This window comes from Corylus avellana, chromosome 10 (assembly GCF_965113065.1).
Source record: "Corylus avellana chromosome 10, dhCorAvel1.hap1.2, whole genome shotgun sequence".
In the NCBI taxonomy this organism is placed as follows: Eukaryota; Viridiplantae; Streptophyta; class Magnoliopsida; order Fagales; family Betulaceae; genus Corylus; species Corylus avellana.
The window spans coordinates 8,721,819-8,746,036 of record NC_142499.1 but is presented as its reverse complement, the minus strand read 5'-3'; the positions used below and the strand labels follow the sequence as shown (position 1 = coordinate 8,746,036).

At 35.1% G+C, this 24,218-nt stretch overlaps 1 protein-coding gene across 2 annotated transcripts; it reads right to left on the bottom strand.

The window, feature by feature from the left end:
* Positions 1–3,760: 3,760 nt before the first annotated feature.
* On the bottom strand, positions 3,761–20,830 carry LOC132162091 (stomatal closure-related actin-binding protein 2). 2 transcript variants are annotated; one of them, XM_059572341.2, is made up of 14 exons: positions 20,577–20,830; positions 18,907–19,084; positions 18,434–18,739; positions 17,831–17,959; positions 16,753–16,845; positions 14,220–14,360; positions 14,025–14,093; positions 12,636–12,719; positions 11,392–11,572; positions 9,366–9,482; positions 9,117–9,175; positions 5,427–5,561; positions 4,748–4,897; positions 3,761–4,069 (listed from the first exon to the last, which is right to left on the bottom strand). In XM_059572341.2, the coding sequence occupies exons 3-14, from the start codon at positions 18,719–18,721 to the stop codon at positions 4,037–4,039; spliced, it is 1,479 nt and encodes a 492-aa protein (XP_059428324.1). In that variant the 5' UTR covers positions 18,722–18,739; positions 18,907–19,084; positions 20,577–20,830; the 3' UTR covers positions 3,761–4,036. The 2 variants fall into 2 exon arrangements, with proteins under 2 accessions (XP_059428324.1, XP_059428323.1); XM_059572340.2 differs by lacking the exon at positions 18,907–19,084.
* Between the last annotated feature and the right edge of the window lie 3,388 nt (positions 20,831–24,218).

Here is a 24,218-nt window from a genome sequence, read left to right as displayed (position 1 = left end):
AGGGCCCCCATTTAATAAGGCCGGCCCAAAAAAAAATTTCATAAAAATTTAAGGCCTCTAATAATGGTAAATAAGTAATAAGGCCCCATTTAATAAGGACCAGCATAAAAAATAGTAATAATAATAATAATTCAAAAGAAAAAAAAAAAAAAAATCCTCTAACCAACGTCTGTCTCTTTGATGGAATTTGGAAAGTGAAATATTATTAAAAAACCTATCACCAACGTCTATTGTCTCTGAATGATGGAATTTCACATTAAAAGATGAATCAAATAGTATTGTTTATTCTCAAAGTGGAATGTAGGCTGTCTCTTGTCTCTTTGTTGTTGGAATTTCACATAAGAACCAAAACCTTTACTCATATCTATTATCTAGCCTGCAATTTTTTTGACTTTATCGAAGATCAAGAGCCTTCATGCTAATTCTCCAAAACCTTCTTCCTCTCCAAAATGAGAAATCTCCAAGAACTCTCTAGTCTCTGCCTCTCTAATTTATCGTTCTATTTTTATAATTTATTTTATTATAGTCAGAATATATATATTTTTTTTATAAATTGTGTTTGTTTAATTTGTTAATATTTTTAATCAAACATGCATTCTAGTAGAAAATATGCATCTGGATATGAAAAACTTAACAAAAAAAAAAAAAAAAAGTAGGGGCTCTAAATAAATTTGTTATTAGAAATAAACAAAATATAGAGGATAATTTAGGTGAAAAACTCATAAATGAACAAGAAATTCATCAAAAAGAATTAGAAGATAATGAAAATGCTATTGATATATCTAACTCTATTGTTATAAATATTTATGACACACACCAATGGAAAAATATTGATGCAAAAAAGTGTTCCAAATGACATATTAAATTATATAAAAAGACTTGATTCTTTCCCAAATGCATATATCGCTTATAGAATTTTATTGACAATACCTGTTACAGTTGCTTCTGCAGAAAGAAGTTTTTCAAAATTAAAATTAATAAAATCCTACCTAAGATCAACAATGTCATAAGAGAGATTAAATGGATTAGCCATATTATCAATTGAAAAAAAGGATGTTAGAAAATATTGATTATAAAAACTTAATCAGTAATTTTGCATCCCAAAAAGCGAGAATAATGATTTTTAAATAAAATATCAAAATAAATATATTTTTTTACTTAAAAAAATAAAATATGAAAAACAAAAAAGAGAGACAAGGCCCCATTTTAAAGTTTTGCCTAAAGCCGCAAAATACATTGAGCCGGCCTTGCACAGACGACAGAGCCAGAGTGAACGAGGAAAATTTTTAAGAGAACCTTTACGATCAAGGTGAGTAGAACTCAAGTGAAACTATTTACCGACATTTCAAGCATAACTATTTTGATATCAAACTTGCATATTTTAGACCGTCATGAAATGTAAGGACGGTTACAATGGTGTATGTGCTAGAAATGCCTCGTGAAATTAACACCTATATTTTTAAATTGTAAAATGTAGCTATGACGATAACCTATTGCTCAATCTTTCGCGTGTTTTAAAGCATTGAAACCTAGTACGTTTTTCAAACAATTTAAAAGAATCTCCTTATTATTGAATTATTTAAAACCTTCAAAAGTATTTAAGTTTGATTTTGGAGGATTTTAGCTCATGGCCCAAAAGAACAAACGTTCAACCCTTGAGGAACCAACGTCCAACAATGCCTGGGAATGGATAATTGAGATTTTATTCACGGATTAGGGTTTCGACCACATGATTAGGGTTTTACTTGTGTAGATTAGTATTAGTTGGTGTCTGATATTAAAGTATGATTTGCAATGACTTGGTGATTGAGATGAACGAGAGTGAGGAGGATCGCTCGAGTCAAGTAAATGCTTCGGGAACTGTTTTTATTCTATGATACGATATGTTAGTGAACTAAGTATACTTTACTTTTCAAAAGAATATGTATTTAGCCTACTACATTTTTATAATATGTTTAAAACTGCTTCAAACAAATATTTGCCTATATAATATTTACAATAAATAAATAATACTTGCATCGTATGACATGACCGTGGATCATGGGTTACTATTATATATAGGTATATTTTTATTGTTTGACTTTAAATCCAATTGTTATTTATAATAGGCGTACCATGAAAGAATGAGTTACCATTACAGCTTTGCTAGTAGTGTGGGCCACCTGAGGTCTGACTCGATCGAGCTGCTAGTATGTGATGGTAGCGACAATATTTGGGGCATTGATATTGTACTATAAGTCCATTAGAATAACGTCGATCATACCAATAAAGGGGGAAGTGCTTGGATAGGCCAAATAGATGATAGCAATGACAAAATATATTTAATATTGCATAATTTCTCTACATTAAAATAAGTGGATTTTCATCAGGATTATGCTTATCAATTTCAAAATAAACCAATTTTACCTTGGCTTAATAACAGAGCCAACACAGTTCATTTTGTAAAATACCACAATGATTTTAGACTACCAAAGTTGAGAAACATGAAACATTATTAAAGGCTCTTTACATAAACCGTCGCAGAGTAGCAAGTTGTCAGGATGTAGAGGAAGAAATTCGCTGAGATGAACATGTCGAGTGAATGACTTACATTGTCAAGTTTACTTGGATAGTAGTTAATTGTCCACGCTATATAGTACCGTCTGTTGATTAATCCTGTTCAGTTTGTATAGATAAATGTTATCTTACTTTTGAACTCAATTGTAATTAAATAAATTAGTAGTCTGGAATGCTCGTCGTGCACCATTGGCACAAGCTTCCTCCTCTGAAATTGAACCTTCCTCTTAGAAGGTACCGGAATGCAATGAACAACCAATTTTAGTTTCCCCTTCTCCCTCCATGTACATTGTCGGGTGTAAGTGGATTTTCAAGATTACTGCTTCATCATCTATGGCTTATAAGGACCTTGGAAGATTGATTTTTTTTTTTTTTTTTTTTTTGGGGTGTTGAAACAGAATATGTGGCTACTGGTAATGTACTTTTACAGCAACGTTATATTACTGAGTTCTTCCTTGGACATTAAAATATGCATGAGGCCAATGATTATCATTTTGTGAGGAAGAAAGGAGCTCTTGGGGAGCTTCAAGTTCGTTTCTTCTGAGGACAAAGTCTCCAAAAGATCCAGCAGATCACTTAAAGCACAAGAACAAAATGATAAACCTCAACTGAATTATCTTAGCTGATAACGACTAATCCTTTTTGATTTGATTTTGAACTCGTTGTAATTATCTTTTATATCGGAAACACTTCATAAATAGATACAAAATCCACAGAAGAATTTAGGAGTGAGAGAAGTAACCAGAATGTTGTGTGTTGTTTGTTGTTTGTTTTACTTTCAATTTCTAAACTAGAACACTCTGCCATGGAAATGGGAAGAACCATTTCTAGCTTCCCAACATCCACAGCCTTCTTAGGCAATTTCTTCTATTTCCAAACATTTCCCACAATGATTTTTCTTATGAAATTTAGCATGTCTCCAAATTACTTTCCACTCATTACCATACTGGTGAATGAGCTAAACTTATCATCCCAGATGATAGACCTCAAAACCCAATATGCTCTCCCATACCCAATAAATTATCTAGAGTTCTTAAATTTCAAAATATTTGACACAACAGAATATGCATTTTGTAGCAAATTAACTCAAGTACCCCTCTGTCACCCAATTATGTCATAAACTGCATCCAATGTTGCAAATGTGCCAGCATGGGTCAGAGAAGATAGAAAAAGAAAAGTTCAAGGTATAAGCAAACAGCTAATATATGCAAATCAGTCACAAAGCACAAATGAACCCATTAATAGAGGAGTGGCAACTTTGTTACAACAAATGATTAGGCAAAACACAAAAAAACGATGCCTAAAATGATTCAACCCTATTAGTGGAAGCCCGATTGCAATTACAAAGGCAAATCTTCTTTTTTCTTTTTTCTTTTTTTTTTTTTTTTTTTTTCTGACAAGACAAACGCACACATATTACTCACACTATGAAAACCTGATTGTACTTACATTTGACAAATCTCAGTCAGTAGGTTAACTTCTATACTTGATCATCTGGTCCAGCAAGCATGACCTGTTATTTAAAGGTTTCCAACTTCAAACTCTATACAAAGTGAAAATAAAGCAAAAATACAGGAGACTGGCAAAACTAATTTTCACCAAACAGCCCACCGAGCCTTTATGAACTGGGTGATATATCCACAGAAAGGCCGGAAATTAGGGGCCAAGTATGAAGAAAATGTTTGTAAAAGCTACCCAGTTTCTTCATCCTGTATTGAAGATCCAGAAGAAATGGAAGGTGCATAATTGGAGCCCAGAAAATGGAAAAATTAGAGTAACCACTTGGTCATGGTGATCAAGATATTCTAATATTAAGAGCATATTTGGGACTACATTTGAGAAATAAAGCTTTTAAGTCAAAAACCGTTATTTGAAGCTTTTGCCAAAAGTATGTTTTGGTCATTTTTTGACTTTTTGGACCCTTAAAAGTGCTTTCAATTTTTTTTACCAAACAGGTACTTTTTTCTTCAAATGGACTTTTTGAATAATAAACGCACTTTTAGGCCAAACAGGCCCTAAGAATATATGATAATAAAAAATAGAAGCTGAATCTATTGGGTAAAAGGGGGAGTGCTCTTGGGAACTTAACATTCCCATGTTCTACTGAATCTCACAAAATGTCTGGAATAGTTTATGAAACCAATAATGGAAGAAAAACTTAGTTAAATTCAAAAAAGCGAAAGATACATACATTGCAATCAAGAGCATATTTCCTGGCAAGCATAATTGCTGCATTCCTTTCTCGCTCCGACTCAAATGTTAAAACAATTGAGAGGCCCTTACGTGGTTGCCAAAACAATGCCTTGGCTGCATTATTACCATCGCCTCTAACTCCACATAGCTAGAGGTTGAGAAAGAGTTAGTTAAACAAAATATTGTTCGTTAAGGTACTTCAGGTGAATTAAAATGGAAAGAAACAATAGTACCAGGTTTCAATGGAAAAACTCAAGCCTAAAGGAAAGACAATTTCCATCATGTAAACCATGCGGAGGTTTCTATGATCAGAGGCCACAACAGAAAATGAAGAATGACAAATCTATATGATATGACTGATACAGTGCCAGAGAAACAATGCAAAATTTCTTCATTATATATTAAAAAAGATTCTTCTTCTTCATCTATTTTGTGCTTTTCTTCACTTTAAACAGAAGTCAAAACGGAGGGGGAAGAGAGGGTGGGGGGGTGGGGGGAGAAAATAGTCATTTTAAATTATTTTAAATGGTAAGTGTAAAAAAGAAAGCAAAAAAAACAAAGAAAGAAAATCAATCACATTGCTGCTCAACACACAATGAAAAAACACAAAATCCAGCAAACCCACAATAACTTCTCCATCTTCCGTGAAACAAAAGTTATTAGCTAATAAAGAGTACCTGCATTGACAATGAATAATTTTCTCTAGCTTTCGTAATCCATCCTCTACAGAGCTTTATCCTCATCTTTCCCACGTGAAATACATGAACAGAGTGTGATGGATGATCTTGTCCATTCATCTGGGAAATAACTACCTATAAAACAACAAATGTCAAAATCTTATCAGAAATAGATGTGCAGACTAGTTTCCTAGCCACAATACTATACTTCTTTTCTTTTCTTTTCTTTTCTCTTTTTCAATTAGAACTAAAGTAAAAATGGACTCCAAAAATCACAGTTATAAATTTCTGAGCATTTATAATATTATGTACAACTTCTGATCATCCAAAAGGTGTTATGCAACCACATGGTTTCCAGCTAAGAACAATTCAGAAGTCACATTATATAGATTCAAGTCTAAGCCATGATATACATTGGATCAGTTTTGGACCTAGAGCAGAACTCAGTATTCTAAATGACTTTACATGCTACAGATAATTCTCAATCAACTTTACATCCCAGCCCCAATCAACTTCCTACAATAGCTCAATGATTTACCATTACGAAGAAGTTGATGGCCAGTATAGATAAATAGTTTGCAAAAAGATCTTATTTGGCCAAGTAGCTGATTGAAGAAGCTAAAGAGGGTCCATGGGGTTGACTAAAATCAATCTCTATCCAAAAGTCAGAATGAGGGCAACTATGTGGGCCTAAAGAGGCACTGGTGTCCTGTCCAGGTGTTAGAGGTAAAGAGCACTAAATATTGAGATGTCCAAGCCTATATAACAGCCACCAGGAAACTAGCATCTTGCATCTGAAAATTGACAAAAAAAAAAGAAGGTTTATCCCACCTACTAAGAGTACATACAATCCCACATTTGGGAGAAGAGATTTGGGTTGAGAGGTGATAAAAGCACAAGGATCATGTCCTTCCCCCAAATCAAACACATATGCAGTTTATATAAGGAAAATAAATTGCAATGCTCAATATTAAAACAACACAACAATAAAAATATTCACACATCCACAACACAAGATTTGTTGACGAATTAGAAAACCTTTTGAACAAATCAAAGGGAAAAACCACTCTGGGGCAGTCAAACCCAAGCATACAAAGAACCAGAATACAGACAATAAAAAACACTTACAACTCTGCAAGGTTCTAGGTTATAATACAACAAGCTTCCTACTTGCTTCCAAGCAGACCATCTTCATGGAGTGCATTTCCTTACCGACCCTCTGGTAGACTTCTTTGCAGTTGCAGAAGCATATGGTGTGGTTTAAATCTCAACACAAAATACCCAAGTAAGCAAAAGCACAAAGCTTTTTATGAATCCTTACTTGATACAATTAACAACGAAGGGTATCACCTCTACAAGGAAAAATATCACAAACTTCTTCAACGGGAACCTTCAAACTCTAAAGAGTGTAAATGAAAAGGTTCAAAGAGTTCTAAAAACAAGACGGGCATTTATAGCACTGTATCTTTCTTTCTTCAAGTCTTAACAAAAGCAAGCTCACGTTCTGACGGGAAGAGAAAAATATCGTAGATTTGACATTTTGAAAACTTCTTGTCATAACAAGAGTTAATTCCTGTTAAGATGCAAAGAGCAAAATAAACTAGATCTGAATACCCGTCACGTCCGCGTTTTGATGTGGCATCCAACGGGGTAGGCCGAGAGCAACACATGATGTCTTGTCACGTCCGTGTTTTGACGTGCCATCCAACGGGATAGGCCGAGAGCAACACTTGATGTCCCGTCACGTCCGTGTTCTGACGTGTCATCCAACAGGGTAGGCCGAGAGCGAACTTGAAGTCCAAATTACTTGCCTATTTTGATGAAGACGTATAGGGGAAGGCCGAGAGCTATTATTTGAGTCCCGTTACATGCCCGTTCTGACACCCATCCAATGGGAAAGGCAGTAACTTCCCTCTACATTGCCATTATGACGCCCCATCCAACGCGGAAGGCATAGAACACTTCTAACACATCCAATCTTCACCCCGACTTGGGGAAGAAATGAGAAATACAAACAAATGTTTTGATCATTGAATAAGGCTAAATTAAACCTAACGAGAGGAAAGGGGAGGAATGGAAAACAATGTAGTGAATTTAAATTTTCTTCAATGTGGGATTTTTATAGGTAGGTAAAGGGAGGGATTTATCAGGAAAACTGCTGCTATTTCTGAGGGATTTGCTTTCTACCCAAAAAAGGAATGATTGAAGGCAAGGAAAATCTTTCAATGAAATTTTCCCTCATTCACATGAAAACCAGTCACAACAAAACTTTATTTAAATAAAGGGGTATGATGATAAAAATCTAAATATACTTTTTCCTTTCCTTTCCTCTCATTAATCAAACAAGGGATTATAAGTTTCCTATACTCCCATGCTACCTTCATTTCATTTCCTCTACTGGTAGATCTTATCCACCCCATTCCTTTCCTCAAAACCTTGCAAACATAGCGTTAGTGGTGAAAAAATAACCCAAAAAGACGTGTTTCCCTCAAGTCCATCAGGGACAGGTTCTCCATTCAGGAAAAAGGACAGTAGCCTTTTATCATCTTTACAAAGACAATAATTTTTCTTTCCCAGTTAAAAATCACTAGTGAGGGGTTGGCCCAAGCAGTGGAGGCCTTGGTCATAAGGTTTGCTCCCTTTGAGATCCAAGGTTCAACACTGCATGGGTGCAAACAATCTCTTGGGGCCACACCTCCTGGTGAAAAGCCAACGATTTAATTAATTCCGTGTACAAAAACTTCCGAGGGTACGGTGCACAAGACCGGAGTTTACTCTGCAGGGCTGGGTCCAAAAGGCCCTGCCTTGGAGAGGTTCCCCGACATCAAAAAAGAAAAAAGAAAAGAGTAGCCCGAATCAAATATGATTTTGTTTTTCTATATGAAGATAACCCTCAAACAAATGGGATGACTCAGAGAGCCAACCGTTAGGGCTACTGGCCCCAAATATATACCCGTCAAAGAAAATCTCATTTCTTTTGGAGTGCTATTTAATAAAGAAAAAAGTCTTCAAATCAGCCTTGCATGGTAACTGTTTAAATTTATTTCTGTTTTTAAATTCACAAAAATAAAAAACAGAGCAAAAATGCTCTACCAAACATGGTCTCCGACGCTTTTTTCCGAGAATTATTCCTGAAAGAACTTGTTTTCAAACAACATCGAGTGTTTTCTGAAATAGTTTTTTGTTTTCAATTTAGAAAAACTAAAGACATAAAAAGCACCATGGTTCTATTTTTCTCTTTGTTACATGAACTGTTTTCAGAAAACCCAACCAATCTCCGAAGAAAGAGAACACACATCTCTGACAAATTACTTAAGCACCATAAGAAAGAAGCTGTTCCTTGAACCACATGAAGAATGCAGAACACATAAAATTGGTTATGAACAAATGAAAAAGAGGAATTACCCCCCCTCCCAAGTTACAGCAAACATCCAAGTTACAGCAAACATAGATATCAGATATTACCATTCACTCAATCACTAGCATACAATCTGTGACCATGGAAGGATGAGAAGATTAAAGGTGGACAAATTTAAAAAAAAAAAAAAAAAAAAAGGAGGAATAATACAACATTCTTTTGCTTTTCTTATCATATTTTTGTTTTAGTAGTAAACAATAAATATTCATTACTAGAGCTTAATGAGAATAACCAAAAGACCGGAAGTAACTAAAAAGGGTAGGATAACATACATTAAATTCAGCATTAGATTTTCGTAAAAGCGTCTCTACATAGCTTCCAAGTCCTGCAGCTGTTAGAAGTAATTAAGTCAGCCCCTTTTTTTCTCCACATTCCTAAGCATCAAGTAGGATGTATGAAGCTAAAATCTATAGGAGTCCAAACCAGGCAAATTGATCCAGATTACACAAGACAAAATATAAAAAAATGGAGTGAAAAAATGTTCCCAAAAACTATACTGAGCATTTATGATCAAAACCAACCCGTATCAATGGGACCAGTAGTTGTGACTCTGAATTTTTGGCCGTTGGAAACAATTTCAGCTTGTAAGACTCTTCCAACATCAAAGGGTTCAGGAGCGTAAATTGATTTGTTGGCGCCTGTTGAAGTGGAAAGATGAACCACTTAAGAAAAGTATGATGAAAACAACATAAGAGCTTTACAGAACAAAATTGAATTTGTGGAACCCAAATACCCAATTAAGTGAAATTGAAATGAACAGATAAGAGTCACAGTTAACATTTTGATCAGATACAAGTATGCTGCACGTACGATGATACCAATGGCTGTGTCATTTAGATTTTTGTGCCTTAATTTGGCTTAGTTTTTTACTCACTGTTAATTTCTAAGATCTACCCCTCTTGCTGTTAATTTCTTCTGTTCTAAAAATGCAGGACCCAGGTATAATTCATTGTTACCAGGCGGGCTTGTGCTAAGGAGCTGTATTAGAGGATTCTTAATATACATTTTTTGCTTTCTTCTTGTTAGAGTGAACTGTGGAATAATATGTAATTTCCTAAGAATATAGGGAATGGTATGTAAACCTTCTAGAAGAAGGCCAGGCGTCCTAGTGAGCTGTCCCTATAGCTGTCATAGAATATTTTGGCATTGAGGCTCTATTTAATGAATGAAGAAGGACGAATGAGCTATGTAGAATCAGCAGCTCCATTCCATTTCCTAGTTTTCTTTCCATTATACTTCCAAATGACCTAAACTCTTGGGGCTAGTGGTCCACTGCAGAGATATTTGATAAAAATTTTGTCATGAAGCTCACCTCTAACTCGCATACTTGACCAATCATGCCTTGGTATCATATTTGATTACATCGCAAGATTTGTCTTGCAGGTATTTAAAGGGGGATGTGCTCATGTCAAATGGTCAACTTTATGACTAACAATACAAGGTGGTATGACCTCCACTAGACATTTAAGAAAATTATGCAGCAAATTTACAAGCTGGACAACCTTAAGGTGATAGTAGGAGATGACAAACAAATCACCTAGTTTGGGTTTTCAACTGAGGAGATTTGAATAAGACACCGATAATAGAGGAGTTTTGAGTAGAGGATCTTCTTAGTAGCTGTGAAAATGAAATCTCCCAAGACCCGCATATGTTAGAGGCATTTACAAGAAAGACTAAATGAGATTATGCACATTGTTCTCAACCGCAGGGATCTATTAAGGTCTACCAAGATAAGAGATACATTTTAGTATGTGAAGAATTTCACGCAATATGTCAGATAGATTTACAGAAGCAAATTTCACACAATATGTCAAATAGATTTACAGAAGCAAACCATGTTCATTACTTTTCCGTAATTGCATTTTGAACTTTAGCTCCTTTTTTTTCTTTTCTTTTTTTGATGATCCAGGTTTGTAATCAGAATAAGAAACTTGATCAGTTCAGAAGCTGTGTCTCACTAAAGCAACAACTATGTGAATTTTGGCTAGAAAACCAAACTGATTTCACATCAAATCGTTGGATCAAAACAAGCATAACGTCTTATTTCTTTAATTCCACTGGCTCATTTCTTGGCACATAAAAATGATCATAAACTCCATGACTTGGGAGTAATTTCAATCCTCATTCATGTGAGACAACTTAAGCTGGAACGACTGTGAAGAAAGATGCAGTTGCAGGAGAACAAATGAACTTAATAGCAGCATGAAGCAAGTAGGAGTTTTAATTTTTTAAAGGTACATAGAAATCCTAGTTCTGTTAACACTTTGAAGTAGTTATCAACAGTTAAAAATGAAGTAATGGGTCATAGCAGTGAAAGCATGCAATTCCTTCAGTTTTCCTTTTCTCTTCCGAACCCACAATTGTAGACAACCTGCTTATTCATTAAACTTGTCTCCATTAAGTGAATTAAGGAAGAACATGCACTACATGACAAACCATACAGATGATTAAAGCATGAATAACAGATAAACAAGATATAATACACCAATATGCTAAATTGCTACAAATTTTAATCATATTAAGCATAAAAACTGACTGAATGAATACCTGAAATAACTTCCCTCCAGCTGCCTTCAGATGATAAGCGGTACCAATTGATTGAACATTTTGAAAGCAGTGGAGGCTTATCTGACCGAGGCCGGATTCGTAGATATGAACCTAGATTTTCAGAACCTTCTAAGACATATAAACAAGATTTGTTCTCCTCATCCCTCTTGCTTATTGCCAGCTGGAAAAGGATAAGGACATGAGCTCTTCAAATAAAAGTATCTTGAACAAACTTTCTTGCATTCCTAGGAATTATTTAATGATTGACTAATTGAAGAAAGATATCAGATTCCAAAACATAGTCATAATCACACTCAATTGAAAAAAGAAGTCAGATGGTTTGAAACTATACTGTTAGAAACTATTAAGTAATGATTAAGTGATTAAATTTATTTCTTCCTATAAGCTTAAGCTTTTAAGAAAACTGGTGATTTAACATGGTAATAGAGCCAAAGGTCCTGGGATCAATCACCCTCCATTTAAAGTAAATATTTTACATGTTAGATCTCACCTATTAAAAGGGAGTTTGAGCCCACGCGTGAGGGAGAGTGTTAAAATAATGATTAAGTAACTAAATTTATATCTTCCTATAAGTTTAAGCTTTTACGAAAACTGGTGATTTAATAGAAACATACACAGGTAAGAAAATTATTTTTCCATAATTAAGAAAAGAAACAGGCTTTTCATATAGGTATCTCTCATATAATCCAACTTAGCAATGCCTAAGGAATATAATTGACCAACCAGAATGTTACTGAACCTAAGGCAAGAAAAGCTAGCATGCAGGACATGAACCTATTCATTGTATATTTATGTTTGATGTACTTGATGTTACCACTAAATCCTGGCTACTGCTATTTTAGTATTCGTTTTCTACGTCATTTATTATTGTTTCCTCCATTTTGTGTTGAATATAACTTAAAAGCACAGTTGTGAAGAGCCAAAAAAAAATCTCAATTATTATTGGACCAAGTTCAGACATAGCCAGCTGAAGATGGGTCGGTAAATCATAAGTTAATTAAAACTTGTGGCAAATCTTTAACAAAGCAGTAAAGAAATATGTCATGAAACAAATCTTTAGGAATTTACTCGGAAAATAAGCTGATTTGAACCAATGCTATTCACTTCACTCTAATAACCAAGTCAGTGACACAGCCAAGCATACTGTTTAGTTAAGGACAGAAAAAATAATAATAATAATATTAGATGACATCTATGAAAGGTAAATGAGATAATTAACAAACCTCTTTCTGAAGCTTAACAGAAAATATAGATTTCTCCCGAATTTGAGTCCTTAGTGCACGAAGCTCATGTTCCATGTCTATCACCTGCATACATAATGCATATCTTCATAGTTTGAAAAGTATATTTTATCTTAACTACATATTTGAACCCCAAGTGTGTGCTAAAAAAGCCAACAGATTATCCTATTACTTTAAAGCAAATAAGTATACAAGATTAACATGGCTAGTAAGATGAGACATTTAGCCAGCTGGCAAAATCCTTAAGACATGGCAGTCAAATTACTCCAACTTAATCAAACATATCAAGAAAAAAAATACACCCTCGGAACAACCATATATACCAAACATGGAAGAATTAACCCAAACTGCCATAGTAAAATTAGCAACTAAAAGGTACTTAAATATAATAAATAAAAGGAGATGGAAACAAATTATAACAATGGTACTAAAGCTTCAGCTGCAACCTCCTTTTAGGCTGCAAGGTCAATTTTACTTGATATGAATAAACAAAAGAACTTAAAATATGTTCATAATTTTAGTACTTCATTAGTAAGGATGGCAATGGGATGGGCTAAATGGTCATCACTGGCATTTTTGGGATAAGTGCAATTTACCCATCCCAGGTATGCAGATGGCTGGTGGCTTTCAGTTGTAAGGGCAAGTGTAGGGATAGAGAAACCCATCACGCCTCACCCCCCCCCCCCCCCCCCTATTCATCAGCCACTATTTTTCTGCACTTTTTGCTCAACACCTAGAGACTTTTTTTTTTTTTTGGGGGGGGGTAACCGAATTAGCAAAATAAAGAAAGGAAAACACAAACTAACTATGTTGTTACGCCATTATTCTCAGCATCAGTTGATGTGATTAGTTGGACCACACTTATGAAGAATATTTCACATACTCTTGAAGAATTCATTGTTTCACTCCTTTATTAAATTACTTCTGAAACTAAGCATTTAAATTAAAACATCGAACCACGATGTTCGGCAAAAAAAAATTAAAACGAATAAAATCACAACTTTCTCTCCAATATGCTTCCAGTCAAGATCAAAATTACACAGTTGAAAAGTTTCCTGAACAAGAGGACAGAAGTGGTAACATCTGCTAGGTCTTTCTTGCTTTTGCCCCTAACTCTCAAGTGGCTTACTTGGGGTGACTACGCTTTTAATGAGATTTTGATTATTTATCAAAAAAAATCTGCTAAATTGAAAACTAAGTCTTAGCAGGAAACCTCTCAAGTTCTATATAATATGCATATTATGAAAACGCCTAGCCTTGGTAATATAATATAATATGTGTCAGATCAGGCAACGCACAAGTATCTGTATGATGGTATGTAATGAAAAATTGCAAAATTTATGAGTGAAAACAAAGCTTAGGAGATTGCACCTTGCTTGGCTGATGCAACAATTTGATTCTTCTACCCTCTTGAACTTCCTCTATCAGTTCCTCCACATCCTGATAGTATGGAACATCAGATAAAAACAAAAAAATATTTTACGTCTCATGCTCCACTCATTATTAGATTTCATAAAACATAAGCAAATTGAAGATACATATAACCTCAAAACAACTAATTGAAACCTGTTTTTTAGAAGCTGGTGAATTTCTTTCTTCTTCTTCAAGTGCCTCTCCAATTCTCTGCACTACAAGCCTAGCACTCTCAATTTCAGCACAAGCAAAAGATTTCTCTTGGTTAACCAACTTTTTAGCATCTTCAGAAGCCTGTAAACAAAAGAATACACTCAACTCGAGAACAAATATAAAATACCATTTTTCATAAAAGAACAAAATTCCAACAAGAAAAGATATATTAAAAGCTTGTATCAGCGAACAACTGTTCCATGAATAAGAGTTACAACTTACAATAAGGTAGTGAACTAAAAAGTGATGGTTGTTAAAGTGTAACATTCCCTATTTTAGACTTAGGTTGGACCTTGGGTGAGCCCAACATTTTGGGCTTAGAGTGTACAAGCCCAACATGGTATATTATTGTATCACTAGAAGACTCCTCAAGGTGTCAATCTCTCTTATAGAAGAAAATGGAGACTTCCACGCTCATTTATTTTATAAGCATTTACTTTTACCCATTTGTCAATTTTGTATCTTTTGGTTGATTTATTTAATATACACCTTCAAAGATGATGATACTAACATATTGTTTATCTTAAATGGAGAATGGAGCTGAATGGCACAAAAGCTTTACGTATCCTGTCTTAACTAGTTTAGTTCATTGAGATGATTAAATATCCTTGGGCAGGCAGCCGACATGCTTGCCCATCCAAATCCCCAGCAACCAACCAAGGGCTACCCTCAACAATAGTAGCATGGCATCCAATGTCAAGCCAAAGATCCTCTCTCCTTACATCGCAGTTTTTCACCATATACGAAAGACACAAAACAACTCCAAGTGTTGTCCATGCCCACTACACCTAGGAATCTTGTGTTGGCAAACAGCTTGTTGGAGGAAATGGATTTGGAGCATCAAGAGTCGCCTCTAATCCGGTGAAACATGAGCGAGCCAAAGATAGAGAGGGCGCCTGGATATGCTATAGAACAGGCATTATGTAATAAATAAAGTGGTAGGAAGCATCATAAGGACTCCTGACTTCTCTAGTGAGAATCAGATTTCCGACATCTTCACTAAGGGACTTAGCTGGGGCCTTCTTTGATGAGCAAGCCAGGAATGATCAATCTCCATTCGCTTGAACGAGTGTTAGTGTATGTGTGTCACTTATGTCTTGTGTGTCATTCATAATGGAAAGAAAGATACCACTACTTCGCCTCTTTGTTCGACTGCCAAATGTGAAGGGGAATACTTTAATCAATCACTCGAAGATCAAAAAGTAGACCCTCACCTATAACAACTTAGGAAAAAGAGCTAGCCACATTTACACTATTACCCCAAAATGACTAGTCAATTTGAAGCTTTCCTGAATCTATTATAAAACCTAGTTTCACCTAGTAACTAAATAATGTGGGACTTAGCACTCATGAACTCTTTTTATAAACCACCAATTCTATGTGAGCTACTCCCCATCTTCCCAATGTAGGAGTTAAAAGTGAATAAATTTACCTCTTCCTATCAGCTTAAGCTTATGGAAAAACTAGTGATTTAACATGGTATCAAAACCAAAGGTCCTAAAATCGAATCTTGACTTCATCAATTAACCCCCATTTAAATTAAATATTTCACGTGTTGAGCTTCACCTATTAAAAGAGAGTTTGAGCTCACACGTAAAGGGGAATGTTAAAATAGTAGTTAAGTAATTAAATTTACCTCTTCCTATCAGCTTAAGCTTTTAAGAAAACTGGTGATTTAACAATGGGATCGGGGTGTTACAAACTCTCCCCCTTAAGCCCATGACATCCTCGCCAGGGGTCACATCATGCAGTGCTTAAAAACCACATGGCGTTACTAGGTGGCTTTAATACCATTTGTAATAACCCAAAGAAAAACGCTAACCACATCTGCGCTATTACCCCAAAATGATTAGTCAATTTGAAGCTTCCCTAGATTCTCTTATAAAGCCTAGTTTCACCTAGAAACTAAGCAATGTTGGACTTGGCACTCATGAATTCTCTTTATAAACCACACAATCTATGTGGACTACTCCTCATCTTCCTAATGTAGGACCAGTGTCTTATATCACCTAACTAAGAGAAAGTAGCCACACACCTAGCAAAAGAACGGACAACGACAGGGACTCATTGTTATTGAGTTATATAGCTTTTCGATGAAAAAATATTCATTTGCTACATCCCACACTAAGTCAGCCTGCAACAGCTTTCTAAAAGTAGGTTAGGAAAGTCACGTATCTAAAGAGCTAAGTTGAAAACTTTGGACCATAAGCAAAATTGGTTGCCAGACCACTGGACCAAGGGTTGACAACCGACCCAATGCACTCAAGTCATACACTATCCACATGCATTAAACCAACGGCAATAGATCTAAGTGTAATATCATATGTAATAAGACACTAATCAAGGAATCATTGTTACCCTTAAATGCTTTAAAACCAGTAAGAGGAATCGAAAGAGAAATATAGCATCTGAAAAGGCATGTAGTTAAAAGATCTATGATTCTGCATGTAAATTCAGGATGGCACTAAATGACCTGCTTGAGGAAGTTTGCTAGTTTCTTCACTTCAAACTTCTCTTGAATCAATTCTCCTTCTTTCTGAGTCAACTTAACTGCTAAAGCTTCCACCTGCAGGATGAGATTATGGTCAAAGACAATATTATGTTTTAGTTATAGAATAGACAATAATAAAGGAATTATGTCCTAATGTTCCAAATGCACTCAGGAATGTGTTCCCAGAAAAAGGGAAGAGGGAGGGGAAGAAAAGAGAATCTTTATATATATATAAGGAGGTGTCCCGCTATTTGAGCACCTAACTAAACCTCGAACACACACACACACACACACACACATATATATATATATATTGCTCAAGAGGTGTCCTGCTATTTGAGCACCTAACTAAACCTCGAACACATACAATTGCCTCATTCCACACATTCAATAATTACAATCATAGGTCCCTAGGAAAGGTGGTTAAAAGAGGAAAATAAACTTGGTTATGCTTCCTGAAGCACCTCAAGAACAACCTCTAAAGATAAAGGGAAAAGTTACCCAATAACGGTCAGCCAAAGTGTGTCATAAACTAGAAGGTTAAACCCCTTTTATAATATAGGTTGGTCAAGAAATTCAGTTAAAAGTGACCTAAGAAGTACTCGTGCCACTAGAAATGTCATTTGTCAGCAGGAAGTACATGACAAGCATGAGTATAGTGTATACCCTAGAAAATAAAGAAACACACACTCTCAGTCCACATAATCAACATTTACTTAATTATTGACAAGAGCAAGCACAAGCACACAGGTTTAAGTCTCTAGAGCAGTCTCTTTACATGGAACTGTTGAAGGTAAAAAAAAAAAAATGTATCTAGCTCACCCATTCCAAATGGGACAAGCAATAGGTTTTGTCCTCTAGGATTTTAACAAGCAAGAGATAATTATTTTATTAATCAACAAAATGGAAGCACGACCCCATATATATGAATCATATACATCATACAAGAACCCTAAGGAGGTTGAACCAGTAGAATTTATCAACAAAATCCAAAAAGAAAACTTCTACAGAAATCAAACCCAGAACCTAACTAAATAGGGAAAAAGTATGCAAAACTAACCATAGATATAGCTTTCTCGACATCCTCCTTGTTTCTTCCTGCCAAACGGCCTCTTATAGATTCCAATGCATCTCTAAGCTTCTTCAAAAGAACATGTCCCTCCAAAGAAGCCACCTCTCTAAGCTTTGCCTGAATTTCAAGAAAAATTAGGGCAATTCATTTAGTATTGTCAGAACTTCAACTAAATAGACAAAAATAAACTAGACTTGAGTTGTGAGATTGAAGGGGAAAAGAAAAAAGAAAAAAAACGACAACAACAACAACACAAAAGACAGTTCAAGAAAACAATGGCAATTCATTATTCGTCTAGCATTGACAGAACTTGATACCGCACACAAGGGGGCAAAGAGAATAAACAGACAAAGACATAAACTAAGGTTGAGTTTTGTAATTAAAAGAAGAAGAAAAAAAATGCCCTTTCTTTTAAGTTAGGTAAGGCCCAACATATAGCTCAATGTGGCAAATTGAGTAGCTAATCACCAATAGTTGGAAATAAGCTATGTTGAATGTCAAACTGAAATTACTTATATGTCCATGTGTGTTTGAAAGAGAAAAAAATCAATCTAAAATAAAAGCCATTCAGAAGTGGCAAATTTTGGGAACCTCATCAGACAACTTAGCAGCAGCAGCAGCCAAGTTCTTGTCAAATTTACTAGCAAGGTCGCGAACTGAGAGACGCTTGTGCTGCTCTGACAGATTGACAGTTTCCTGTTCAACAACCTCCTTCAAGGATGGACCCAGGTTGTCCTCCTTTGGCTCTTCCAAAATTTGATTGTCAGCTCCTAATTTATACTTTGGAAACTGATTAGAAGCAAAGCTCACATCAGCTGAAACCTCCAGAATTTCTTCTGCCTGCATCTTCACTTCAAATTCAGGGCTTATCTTCGTCATTGTTTCAGATTAGGTTCTCTGTTCACCAGAAGCAAATATAAACAACAATCTCATGTCGGACCTTTAATTAAATAATAAAACATCAAATCTTCTTAATAACAGGTTATAAATCCATAATCTAAAGTACCAATGCACACACATGACACATATACATATGAAATTGTAAAAAACTTCACATTCCTCACCTAAACGCAACCACAACTTATGCAAATTGTATTTTCTTTTTTTTTAATCAGAAGCATAGCTTAAAGGCTTAGTGATGCAGGACGCCACAGGGTCATGGACTGGGCATCCCCTGATGTTGACATCCCTACCCACATGTGATATGTCACTCGTGTTTGGAGTCCCGCATCACATAGAGCCCTGAATTTGAAAGTATAGTTGACTACTGTGAGTGACCAATGCTTTCGTAATGATGTTCTTTCTTGAGTTAACTGACTCTGAAACAAAAAATCATAGTTGACTATTTTTGTTTTTCTCTTCAACATCATATCCTTTCATATTGATCTTCTTCTTATTATTATTCTGAAACAAGAAAACCTTCTCTTTCATTATATGATATTTAGTGACCAATGAAAGAGAAGAGGGCTATGAGAAAACAAAGATCAAAAACAAAGAGTGGCGGCATATTTATGAGAAGAAGGCCATATATAAACACTGAACAAAGATGTCACTCAACTTGGAAACACATAGTTGATACATAAAAGGGAACAACGTGAACTAGTGAGCTAGTTAGTGTTGATGATGGGGTTGCAAACAAATGGAAATTCAATTAAACTGTTTCCAGTAATATGTTCAATTATATTCTAAACTTTCAAACCACAAAACTAACCACTTTTAAAACAAGAATGTTCATCAGTCTAACCAATTCATTCAAAAATCAACCAATGCAAAACTTGCAAACCACTCTACCAGTCCTAGAATTAAAAAACAGAAAATGAGAGCAAAAACTCTGAACTTGGAGCTTGATAACACAAAAGTCCTAGAGTTCAAAACTACATTCATAACACAAGCAAAGAATCCAATATACAAAGAGTTCTAATTACTCCCAAATGAAACTATATAACAGAGTCAAATTAAAACCATTAAGTGTCATCTAATAAAAAATAAATAACATTTTAACACTCCTCCTCATATGTGGGCTCAATCTCTCCTCAATAATCGATGCTCAACATGTGAGATATTTAACTGAAATTAGGTGAATTATACCGTCAGGGTTCAAACTCATGAGTTATGTTCTAATACCATGTTAAATAACCAATTATACCAAAAGCTTAAGCCAATAGGAAGTCATGAATTTAATTAATTGATTAATATTCTAATAACCAATTATCCTAAAAATTTAAGGCGATTGAAAGTTATGAATTTAATTATTTAATTAATATTCTAACAAAAACCATTAGATGATGCAATACCATTATCAATATGAAATAAGAAAAAAGTTCTTACCTATAAAAGCAACTATCAAAGTCCAACTTCTCAGTTACAATTCAAAAACAACAACCCAAATTACAAATTTCTCCACACAACAACTTCTCTATCCATCTACATAAAATTCATCGATACCAACAAAAAAACAACAAAAAATAAAAAAAATAACCCAGAAATGTTATTCTGATCCTTTGATAAGGCATAACATGTTCACAACAACAAGAATCCAGCACTTAAAACCCACCAAAACCAAAAAAAAAAAAACAAAAAACAAAAAACAAAATCAGAAACTGAGCTTAAGCACAGCTTAAAAACTCCATTACGATACCCCTAATGCATCAAAGCTTCATGTACTAAGCAAATTCCAAAAGCGCAGACAAAGACAGAAAAACAATGCAGCAAAAGAAAGCGTAAGAACACTTACCAGATCGCCAACAATGTGTCACCGAAGCAGATAAATATGCTAATGCTGATCCATTGCTACCAGAGCAGAGCAGAGATTCTTGGTAGAAGACCGATGAGTAGTTATGAGAGAGAAAGAGAGTAAAGAGGTAAATAAGAACTTGGACAAGGAGAAGAAGAAGAAGAATCTAAGGATGGGCTGGTTTTTGCTTTGCTTTTTCAAAAGGAAAAGGCAAAGCAAAGAAGAAGGCGTTCGCTAATTGTCTCTGCCCTCTGTGTCTCCTGTCCCAACAACTTGAATGAGGTTCCTTTTTTCTTTTTTCTTTTTTCTTTTTTTTTTAACTTTACCTCCTCGAGTCATCATTCTTACTCTGTAAAAAGTTGCTGGTGAAACAGTAAAAAGAAGAAGCCCGCCTTTCCCACGCGCTGCCCCCACCTCATGACATGGGTCCCACACTCATGGTTTAACGACTTTTGAGTGGAGCGTCGACTGACGCGCGTGGGCCTAGGATTTCACTTTGTCGAACAGGTGAAATCCGCGAAATCCGTCTAATTACAGCACCTAAGCGAAATCCGCTAATAAACAAAAATGTTTGTAATGTACTATGTACACCGTCTGAGTCACAGGTTGGACCCGATTTTTGGAGGTCACCTAACCGCAATCACTTGCATGGAAATTTGGGGCATGTGGGAGCATTAGAAAATACCCGAAAGCTGTCGCTGTCAATTTAACAAAGTTTCTTTTCTTAATTTCTTCGACTATATACTATAATTGATCAAAGACTTTGGACACCGATTTTTTGCAGCTTATTTGGATGACGAAAAATGACGTAATTTTCACGAATTAAGGATATAATTATAAATTGAATTTGACCAAAAATAAAATAAAAATTCACAGTTTGGAATCTATTTTCAATACGTTGACTGGATTTTATGCTCATACATATATAGTATGAATATATATATTTTTTTTAATAGGGAAACCTCATGATAAGGTTGGTGAAGTGTTATTCTCATAGCATTGATCATTTTTATTCAAGTTTGGCCAACTAATTATGAGCATAGTTTTTGTGTTTAAAGCTCATAGTAATTGGTGTACCACATAATAAGCTTCAAAAGAAACGGGCATTTTCAAACAGTTGGCCGACTAATACAAGTCTAGTCTCGATCAAAAGCTTTATAGGCTAATCAAACCTAACCGAGAATGATAGAAGTGCAAGTGTTAAAAGAGATTGTATCTACTATATCCTAGCTATTGCTGCTTGTACTATTTACATTCTTTTAATCTCATAGGCTCAACAATGTGTTTAACGGATTGTGGACCAAAGAAAATTTGTTAGTCTATGAACCCCTCTCATAACCGATAACGCAGAAAACACTCCATAATGAGAAGAGAATTGAATATTTAGCCAAGCACTCGTCTTCTTCTACTTTTTGTAGAGCTTTTTAAAAAATAAAAAAATACAAAAATACAAAAGATTAGTTCTAACTTAACTATCGAAGTGACCTTCATACACCCCACTGAACATTTTGTGCTTGACCTAAAGATTTTGTCTTTGATACCAAATACCCAATTGATTGAAAAAGAAAGAGAATTGGATTGGAGCATGGATTCAAAGCATTTAGCCTGATTTATTACATTCCCAATTCCCAAATAAACTAGAAAAAAGCAGTAGCCCAATATTGGGTGTTTTTCCCCTTTCAGATTTTCTTAGCTTAATAAATTTGGATCCGTACAAATTGTGGCAGTGGTGTTTGAGTAAATTACAAGGAGGTGAGAGCGACAGGCAAATGGTGTATGTTCATTGATTGAAATGATGGTTCCGTTACAATTTAGATAGATGCTTTGGATTCAAGAATTAGTTTTAATTAATTGGTAATTAATAAATAAGTAATTAGTTGTGGTGGGGGAACACCGAACATTTGGTAGGTGACACTGGAACCACTTATTCTCCCTAATCATTGTTTAACGCTAGTGCTTTGCAACCATAATTGCTGGTCCAGGAATCCCACGAGATGCCCCAAAACCCGCTAACTTTTGTTACGGCAGGGCGGTGCGCAGCTTCTGACGTTAAATCAACCCGTGTGCTTCTTGTTTACTCCAAATATATTAACGGATAAATGCTTTTTTTTTTTCTTTTTTTTTTTTTGGTTCTTTAAGTTTGAAGTTTTGGCAAATAATTTTTTAAGTTTTAAAAAGTGATTAATTATTTTTTTTATATAAACAAAAAAAAAAAATTAGTCTTTGTCGTTAAAAAAATTGACAGAATCTAGTAAGATACTAAATAGAGTAATCGAACCATCTCCTCTAAGCATATCTGGAAATGGTCAAACCAACCTCTAGTGCTATTGGGCACCCCAAATGAAAAAATAAAAAAATAAATATTCAAATTTGAGTGGATGACCGAACCACTTCCAGTAGTCATGGGATGGTTTGGCCACGTCTTCGACCAGTCTAATTTCTGTCGTCATGCTAACTAAAGTAGTCAAACCACCCCTTCTGAGCATATTTGGGAGTGGTCAAACCGTCCCTAGTGCCATGGTCATGGTATGGTTTGGCCACGTTTTCGATCAGCCAAATTTATATTATTGTGACACATTAATAGATTCTGTCAATTTTTTTAACGGTTTAGCCTATAGACCGATTTGTTTATCTTTGTTTACTCTTGCAGCTGCTTGTCAATTCCAAACAATGTAAAAAACAAAATACATTTATCCCATAAATTAATCCAAGTTGTTGTTTAGTGTCAATGGTGGCCTCTTTCTTTCCTCTCGTTTCTGGGACCGTTTGTGAAGAGTCTGATGAAGTGTTTGGAGTATTGCTAGGCTGTTATCTTGTTTCTTTTTGACCTTTTTGGTGAACTTCCTGAAGGCAATGATGGGGGTTGGGGGTGTTAAGTGTAACCTTTTCTTTTCTGCTTTATGAAATTTTTGGACAGATGCACGTGGGTAGGGTCCAATGAGTCAATGACTCCAATCCCAAGCTGCAATTTCTAGGTCCCAACGCATGCAACTCTGCTCTCTTCCTCACCGTGGGGTAATGTAATCTACTCCAATTAATGGACTCAAATTTACTTTGGAATATCACTCTGCTCTGCAGTGCCTTCAATTTGACTAGTTGGTAATTAATTTGGAATACCACCTGAATTAATAATTATTAGAATAAATACAGCAAAAATTAATATTGATATTGTAACGCCCAACAAAATTAAATGGAAAAACTGTCAAGTATGAAAAAATGAGTTTTTCATTTATTGATATTTTCAAGATAATTTTTACCGCTTTTTATTCCTTATACACCGGATAGTTAACTGTGATTTTATGAGATTTTATGAAAGGGTTTACATTGATGAACATCAATGTACCATTTGTCATAAGCTGCTGAAAATCATATTTTGTACTAAAACTGGATTTTTAGATTTTGATCTGGTGGGAATATGATTTTTTTAGTATTTTTATTTGAGTCCAAATGGAGGTATTTCCTTATTTACAATGTAAACTTAAAGTAAATGGACATATAAAATGTTTACAGTAGAAATAAGTGCTAATGAACCGAAGGCTGAAGCCTAATGCTGAAGCTGAATTGGAAAACGGTCACATAAGCAAAGTTTCAAAGTGGTGTTCGAACATAGCATCAATGTGTTCAGACAGCTTTGACAGGGGG

Excerpts from the sequence above, each read along its gene's own strand:
- LOC132162091 (XM_059572341.2), bottom strand. The coding sequence starts at position 18,721 with ATGACGAAGATAAGCCCTGAATTTGAAGTGAAGATGCAGGCAGAAGAA. Across the intron at positions 14,094-14,219 it reads CACCAGCTTCTAAAAAACAG|GATGTGGAGGAACTGATAGA; the intron begins GTTTCAATTAGT and ends CCATACTATCAG. Across the intron at positions 4,070-4,747 it reads AATATGCTCTTGATTGCAAT|GTCATGCTTGCTGGACCAGA; the intron begins GTATGTATCTTT and ends TTTAAATAACAG.